Below are 8805 nucleotides of genomic sequence, written 5' to 3'. Positions count from 1 at the left end.
TTGATGAAAGACTAGTTCTTCTCAGTTCCTTTTGTTCTCAGTTTTTTTTACAGATTTTCTTTTACTCTCCTAGTGAAATGAAGTTACTTCGCTTTCTGTCATTGACGGTTCAGATGCATCAAGGCCAAACATTACTTACCTGTTCGCTATTATGTCATTGCCCAGTGAAGAAGACCAGAAGATGCTCAACTGATGGAGATATTGCTGCTTGCTGATCCATTTAGGAGAGGTATAACCAAATGTGCATTTGTCTTTCTTGCAGATGTTTATGTTTTCTCTCTTTAGAAAACCCAATCGCTATTTTGGTTAGCACCATAGCCAGATGTTTTCCAAACTAATTTTTGTCTTATTTTCTTTTTTGCTTTAAGCCCAAACATGCTTATCAAATTTGAGTAATAGTTAAGGATGCCAAATTCTAAATTTGGCAGTTTCATATAATTTGATTGTAAACAATTCATCTGCGATAACTAAATGTATACTGTTTCTATCATCCATCTACTATTGTTATTATTATGCATGGTGGTTCTTGAATGTTTAATGATAAATATTCTGTCTAAATTAAGATTCTTTCAAAGGTTTGGCAGCCTGTGTTATTCCTGTACTTTTATGATTTGGTCTTGTGTTGGATTTACATGATCTTAGCATTGTTAATCTAAAGGGCAATAAATATTTGAACTTTATTAAACTGGTGTGGTGATTCATGACCACATAGGTCATGGTGCGTATAAATTACTGACTCCAAATTGAAATTGATGTTTATTGATAGGATATTATCGATGTTGACTGTTAGGATGGTATCTCGCTCCTATCTGAGACCAAAGATTTGTGTCGACCTCTGAGGGTAATTGATGGTTACCCTATACGTGTCATCTTATAAATAAGTTATCAAAAGAGATATAAGGCATGCCCACAGGTAAGAGTGGCGCCTGTCTTCGTCACCAGTGTTGTTGACAATGCCACGCAGCTTACCGTCAGCATGAAAACACACACAGGCAACATTGTCTGCTGTCAGACATGGCAGGGAGGCTTGTTTAGGCAATTGACTTCACTCGCAGGACTATGTAATCAGTTAGAGCAGGCGCTCCAGGTACAATGAGAGCACCCTTGTACATAAATGGTTGCAAGCATAACAGTAAACCAGTGGCTTCTTTGTGCAACAGTTTTGGTAGTGGAGCTAGAGACTTCACCACCTGGAAAGCCACTATCTCTTTCACTTTTCATGAGGAGGGAGAATCAACAGGTAGGGCAGTGGTTGACCCACTGTCACCCATCTCCAAATGAGGCCACTGTATGTTGTTGTATGTTTTTAAAGCACACCATCGCCCGCGCGGGTATCCTGGCGCTGATGTACATTTCATTTGACACTTTTGTTGTATTTGTTGGTTGTGCACATTTTATTTGTGATCATGCTACATGTGTCGTCCAAAATATGGCATATATAGTGTGGTCACGGTAAAGAGTAGGTTGAGATCACAGTAGAAGAAAAAAGTGGTTGGCACGGACAGGAGAATGGCAAGAAAGAGATCGAGGAAATGAGGCACGCTGTCAGAAGAAGCTGGCAGAGAAGGAGTAGCGGGTAGGGGGAGGAGAAAAGGGCGGTAGGGGGAGGTGTAAATTAGCAAGTGATAGATAACACCGTGTTACGAAAGGAAAAGCAAGGGGCGGAGTCCGAGGTGGCGGTGGGAGGGGAAGTGATTATTAGGGGCGGAGAGGAGGATGGCAGGGGAAAGGCTGGCTCTAACAGAGGGCGAAATGGGGGGAATCCGATTGCCTGCGGAGGTGGCGGAGGGAAGCAGGTTCTTAAACCAGGCTGTACGCCAATTGCGTGCGTGGAGCGCTAGGACCCGGCGGAGTCCGGGGCCGTCCTGTTGACAGCGGGGCCGCCTCCGTCTCCAGCGCTGAGCCCCGCAGAGCGCCCAACGCTGCCGGCCCGAGCGCCTCCTCTGCCCCGTTGGACCGCGCTGCAGCCCGTCGCATGGCGTTCATGGAGAAGCCCCCGGCAGGGAAGGTGCTGCTGGACGACACGGTGCCGCTGACAGCGGTGATCGAGGCCAGCCAGAGCCTCCATTCCCACACGGTAAGGGATCGGCGGGTCCGTGCTCGGGGGCTGCCGGGGGGCGCTCGAGTGAGCCCCGGAGCTGGCAGAGGGGGTGAGGGAGCGGGCACCGTCGCGGCCGGTGGGCCGAAGCCCATGAGGAGGGGTAGAGGTTGCCCTGGGAGCGGGGGACGCCAGCGGATAAGGTCCTGGGAACTCTCAGGCCTCCTCCGTATCTCGTTATCGCCTTCCTTCGTTTTCTCCCACCTTTGCCCCGCATTCATCACTCTCTCTTGATTTTTGTCTCTTATGGTCCACGCTTGTTATTTATTTGCTGGACGTGTCTTTATTTTTTTCATATGTCTCGACTGCGCCGCCTGAACATCTTTATGTCTGTCTCTATCTTCTGATCTTTACTATTGTTTTTCTTCTATTTCACCATTTTCTATCCCCGTTTAATGTTGTCTCGATCTTTTGCTCTGTTTGTTCTTCTCTACGTTTGCCGTTTTCCTTGCACCTCATTTCCACCCCCCGTATATTTCTTAGTTCCCCGACATGCTTTAATCTCTTTATTTCCTATTGTTTCGTTTTTTTTCTTTTTAGTGTCCCGCTCCATCCCTCCATTGTTCGCTGTCAATCTCTGTTTTAGTTTTAATGTCTTTTCTCTCTGGCGTTTCCCAGAGACGCTCTTTCTATTTGCTGATTATCATTTCCTCCGCTATTCATCCCTTTCTTCCACTGTCCCTTTTTTCACCAGTGAGGCGTTCTTCCAGCTTTCATAATCTAATTTCACGCACTGGCGACTGTCGCCACTAACGGCATGGAAGTGAAAATGATTGATAGATTATCAACAGCGTGCTAAGAAATGGAAGACATAGCCTTTCTCTGAACCTGAGAAAGTAATATAGCTAAGGCTTACCGTGGTGTAAACTCCGTGCTGCCGGCAGGTATTTCTTAGAATAAATAAGGGTTAGTTAGTTGCTCTATCCCTCTCTACCTGTGGTATAGCCTGTACAAGCTAAGCAACAATGTTTGCTTATTTCCCCTATCTATTTACATTTCCAATAAACATCTTTATTCAGGACTTAGCGGCACTAGAAATATATTTGGGCACGTTTATATCATGCATTTGTGTGCTTAAAGCAATACTTTAGTATAAGGCTTTTTGCCGGAGGCACTTCAGAGTGCTCACTGCATATGTATACAATTTACAACGTAAATTGTATTCAGATAGCTGAGCAGCAAAAGGACAGGCAGTTGCTTACGAAAAGTATGCCTGAGAAGAACAGCCACAGGAACACTGGGTAGGGATCTATCTGAGTACCCTGCTAGAATAGGGTGGCCAGATTTTGAGAAGCAAAAACTGGGACAGGTCAGTCATAAAAGTAGCACTAAAACCTTTAGCCTTATTTCTATATCTGGCCTGGCCGTTTTTGGCATATCCTTGTAAGTGTGTGTGTGTATACATATGTGTATGTGTGCGCGCTACAGTTGTAAATGTGTGCATATTATACACACATCACACATTTACAAGACTACGTTTTAGCAGTGACAGCGCTTCCATCCTTCGTCCCTCTGCCATCTCCTCCCCCTTTTATCTCTCTGCTGGGAGTAGGCGCCTCCTGTGCCGCCTTGCAGAAACAGTCACAACTTAAATGATTTCAGACTTAAGGGGCGCTTGTGGAAAGGAGAGCATACCTTTAATTTCTTCTTTGCAGGATGACCTGACCTATCTTCCAAAACTGGGATATTTATTTAAAATTAACAATTGCGTCAAGACACCGGGACAGTCCACTGACACCTGGGACTGTCCAGGGAAATCCAGGACTTCTGATCACCCTATGCTAAAATGACCCTTCTATCATGTGAGTGTTCTTACGTCTTTTCAGACGACTGTTGTTGACTACAAAAGCTCACAAGGGATTTGGTGTGTCTCCTCCATGGTAGAATGGTGAAAGTGTACATAGATGCCACCAGATTTTGCTTCTTCCACCCAACAGTTGTCCATACTCTGGTACTTACTTTCTCCAGTGGTACTCTCCTGGGCCCCTTGGCGATGGCACGAATAATTGACGAGGTTGTTATGCAGCTAAGCTCAGGTTGTCATAGTGTGGATATCTCTACAAGGCAGGAGGTTGAGGTAGAGAGAACAAAAACATGCCATATGACATCCACAGAGAAGCAATTGCAAATTGCATGGCTGCAAACCCCTCCAGATATTTCGCTGGCACTTGCCTGTTTTTGAAGCTGTGTTATCACACACCATACATGTGCGCCTCCCCAGAGCAGTTGGCACACAGATTAATGAGTTTGCTATTATATTTTTAGGATAGACCTCAAAGCTTTCCTCTTCCAAGGACACATTTTGCTTAATTTTGTCTTGTGTATGATACTGAGGTTTGTTTTCACCACAGTTGATGGTCTGTTGCTCTTTTATTATTTTCCCTACGCAATTATTCCATAGACAGAGGGTTTTAACAGTTTGATCGTAGGTGATCAGTATGCAATAATGTGAAGTTAAGGGTAAATCTTGTACAATTCATTTCCCTTTCTTCCTATAATTTGAATGTATTTGTATATGCCCTTTTTAATACATTATACCCTTTGTGCAGATTTGTTATACCAAAAAATGATTAATAATCCCATAAGTGATGAGGGCGTCTAAAAGCTAATCAAATTCACTTCTCCCACCAAACCCTTCACTTCCCAAAAATAGTTCACATTTATTATTCTCAATGTACATACGGATTTACAGTAGAAAAATGCTTATTGCAATCCAACTGACACGTTTCACTACTTTGCTTTTTCAAGGCTGTCTCATCAAGTTGTTGCAAGTTAAAGTAACTATTTCGTGAGTGCCCTTCTTTTTTAGCCTGCCTTCCAGATGTTAACCACATTAATTTATAAATCACTTTGAAAGTCAATCACAGTTGGCAAATTACTCCAGTTTTTAGAGCATCATTATCAGCTTTGTCTTGTTCAAATTGATAGTTTAAGCAGAACTCCGCAGATTATGTTCACTAGGCAGTTTTTCTTCTCTCTTTTCCTCTCCTCCTCAGTAGCCGAGGAGCATACTAAGCACTGGGTCGACAACTACAAAACCCCTAGTTTTCTTACGTCGTTGATATGCGACACACAGCAACTGGCTTACAGCTGGAAATAATTATTATTTTAATTCATTTGCTTTTCTTTGTAACTGTTCTTATTGTTTTTCATGTCAAACTCCCAGACTCATTTTGGGCTGGTTTACGCCTTATAAAGCTGTAACAAATTACAACTGTAGTGTTTGTGTCTTTCCTTTTCGGCGCATCAACAGAAATGTATTAGGGTGTAAATGTTGTACGTGTTATTTCACCTCTTTCTCTGCAAAGGTGCAGTCTGACACCTGTAGTGTCTTGTAACTGTAAGCGTTAGGACCCTGTGACTAGGGGCGGACTTACAAAGGGTGTTACGTAATCGATCTGAGACATTTTAGGGTGTGGTCTTTGGCAGTGATGGGATTTTGAGAAGTCAGTTGATTGTTGTGCGCTGTTGAGTAAGGATGCTAATTATGAGCTCTGTGTGTGATGTGTTCTTGAGCATGGTACTAGGCTGGGGAGGACGCAACAACACTTTAAATATGTACAGTGTTATTCAGTTGTTCACATTCAGTATGTTCAAATAGGATTTGCTGATTGGTTAAATTTATATTTTGTGGCCGAAGTGCTTCATTCAGCAGGACAGAGTCTCTCCCGCACTGAGAGGACCACAGGGACCCCTATGCTGGAAATTTTTGTCTCACCTTAACAGGTCACTTATGAATTCCTCAAGGCTAGAATGCCCTAATTCTTATTCTGTACCAAATAAGAGTTGGGACCAAATCAAACCACCCTCCTTAATCAACATAATCTCAATCCCACGCCTTGAAAAAGCCCAGGCCTGGATGCCATTAGGGGCGAATCACAGGTTGGCTGTACCTCAGGAATGGCTGTACACCATGAAGCAATAACTGAAACGGAAAAAAAAAACCAGACATCTTTTTTCCTTAAATAGTCTTTTTGTGTTCATATACAGATTTGAACAACCAGTCTATCTTGTTCGTATATATTGAATGCAAACATTTCCAATGACACTTTGTAATATTTGCCTCTTTTTGTGGACAAGAAGGACTTGCACCATGGAAATGTAAGAACATGATCTTAATAACCAGAGCACTGAATGTCTGTGTCTCCAAGGGTCCCCTCCCCTCTCCTCTCTGCTTGACTCCTTAACTGGTATTCAAGTAGCACTTCTTGAAGCAATGGAAATAGAATTGATATTTAGGTGGGATGCAATAGATCAAATATTAGAAAGCTAGGACATAATTGGTCCATGTCTCATATTAAGGTATCAAGCTATGGCTTCACTGGTGCATTCCTCACAATAAGTTATCAAACTCTGACTTCATTGGTGCACGCCTCGTATTAAGTAATCAAGCTTCACTGGTGCATGCCTCACAATATGTTTTCAAGGTAGGGCTTCATTAGTGCATGCTTGATATTGATTTATTACTTTTTTTTTTTTTTTTTTTTAAGAAGAATGGCACTTTCAAATTCAATTCCAAGCATTCTTGGAGACAGGCACTCCTGTAGACCGAGCACAACAGAGGAAATAGCAGATGTGATTCATCAGTGATATGCTGCACAAAGACAGTAAGGGAATAAAAGCAGGGTCAGCGCTATTATAAACCTGACATTGTGCAATACCATAGGCCTTATCAGAATGACCATGACACATGCATAGTCACTTGTGTGAGTACAGAACAAAGTGTATTTCTCTTTAGTGTATTGATTAATAGCAGTGGATACTTTCCATGTTCAGGTGCAGTGCAGTAACTGGGAATTGCCACATCCAGCAGAACCTTAAACTAGTTCTAATTGGAGCACTATGCAAGATTGTCAGTTGGATGTTGGAGCCATAAACTAACATCTAACCAGCCAAAAACCAGTGTGTTCAGTGATGCAAGGTCAATCGCTATTGAAGGAATTACTATCCTCTAGTAAACCAATGCACCCTGGTATTCCCATTGTGTATGATCTTAGTGAGTCAAAACAGCATGGAAAATAAACTTCCATTGGGTGCGCTAGGGTTAAAGCCAAATTTCTTGGCAAACACCGGGACTATGTACTAGGCTGGACCCGTAGGAGCCACTAAACCGTCCACTCATGGGAGGCCAGTCTACTTACCAGGACTTGTGTGAAACCCAGCCAGCTGCCCAAACATATTTTTCCCTTCTATAATAAAATACAACATTCGGGCAGTAGTGCATGTGCCACTTAATGTCACATATAGGGTAGTCGTACTGTCTCCACCAGCTCTTCACTTCATATCAGAGTTGAAGCTCTTCATTTTAAAGGACCACTTCACTGCTTGCTTTTTCTAAAAAATTGAACATACTCAGATCATGTTGACAGTTAAATACATGGCACACCAGGCATAGCATAGTCACATTTGGACAGATTTATCAGTATGCCATAAACTATCAGTAATTGTGGAGTAGTGAGCGAGGTGTCTGAAATGGGTGCAGTTATTCTGTCAATGTTTATGCAAAGTTCAGTGCTGCAGCTAACTCAAATCTGATTGCTATACAGCACCTTACGTTGGAGGGCTATGCATTATATATTTGCTTCCCTAGTTAATGTGATCTCATCTCATGTCTTATATCCCTAACTTCACGTACTTATTCCAGTCATAAGTCATACTTCCCCACCTGACAAATAAGTCGTTTCTTGATGTCTTCGTATGACGGAGCGTCCCGCGGGTATTGTGAGACTTTCTACATCATTGTTTTTCTTTTTTCAGTTCTACTTTGGCCTTTTTCACGAGGAATACTATTCCAATTGGCATAACTTTGTAGGCTTATTTAGATTCTAACCAAAGACACCTTCCACGTTTGCCACAACCACTTCCAACAAATATGCTGTTGTTGTGTAATCCCACCAAATATGTCAATGTGCTTGCTCCAGGTCACACCTGACACATTTTGCTGCCTGATCTGGGTAATAGGTATGTAGTGCTCTGGATGAAACATAGTCTCTTGTAAGGCATTTGTAATGAATTCATTTGAACCTTTTGTGTTGCAGCACCATTCAGGTGTGCTCACAGTTTCTCCTCCCCGATTGTGAGTATGGCAAGGGAGCACTCAGGTCTATTTTCTATCAATTTCTTACTTTGGGTATGACTAGTCCAGGGTCATCCCTCAGTGCCTTATAATTGGTGCTGTTACATTTACTTCTTGTCTGAGCAAAGATGGTAATATTGACTGTATGAATTATGTTTTCTGTGTTGATATGTCCCTAGTTGCATACACATCTGCCACCAGACCAATACATGTTTAAAAAAAAAAAACACCACACATAAGCACCAAAATCTTGAATCCTGTTCTTTTAATTACGGTAGACTAAGTGATCAGACTCTAAGAATCTCTGTGTTCAAGGCTCCTCCCACTCACGGCTCCCCATGTAAACATTCAGTCAAATCTCCTTGCCTACATGTCCTGTCTGATGTGAATTGTGACCATTCATGCTGTGTTTGTTACATCATGAATACATTGTACATAGGTTCCTGTATACATTCAGCTATTCAGGATACATTCAATACTGCCTCTTCATGGAGAACTGTTCTTTTTGTAGAGCCACCTGCCATTTTTACTGCATTCGTCTTTACTCACGGTTTTCTCTCCCATTTCAGTCCACCACAAGATTATCGCTTTCAGGTCTGGTTTGACAGTGCGACTTCCATTGACCTTATGT

The 8805-nt window shown here is 42.5% G+C and overlaps 1 protein-coding gene across 4 annotated transcripts in view; it reads left to right on the top strand.

The window, feature by feature from the left end:
• The first annotated feature begins 1683 nt into the window (after window positions 1–1683).
• PXK (PX domain containing serine/threonine kinase like) overlaps window positions 1684–8805 on the top strand; it is a 317799-nt gene continuing 310677 nt past the window's right edge. For all 4 annotated transcript variants that reach the window (XM_069206554.1, XM_069206556.1, XM_069206555.1 and 1 more), the window contains exon 1: window positions 1684–2077. In XM_069206554.1, the coding sequence (XP_069062655.1) occupies window positions 1976–2077 (102 nt within the window). In that variant the 5' untranslated portion in view covers window positions 1684–1975. The remainder of the gene's footprint in view (window positions 2078–8805) is intronic.

Source organism: Pleurodeles waltl, chromosome 9 (assembly GCF_031143425.1).
Source record: "Pleurodeles waltl isolate 20211129_DDA chromosome 9, aPleWal1.hap1.20221129, whole genome shotgun sequence".
NCBI lineage: Eukaryota > Metazoa > Chordata > Amphibia > Caudata > Salamandridae > Pleurodeles > Pleurodeles waltl.
The sequence above is the reverse complement of the archived record's forward strand: the minus strand, read 5'-3'. Positions and strand labels throughout refer to the sequence as shown.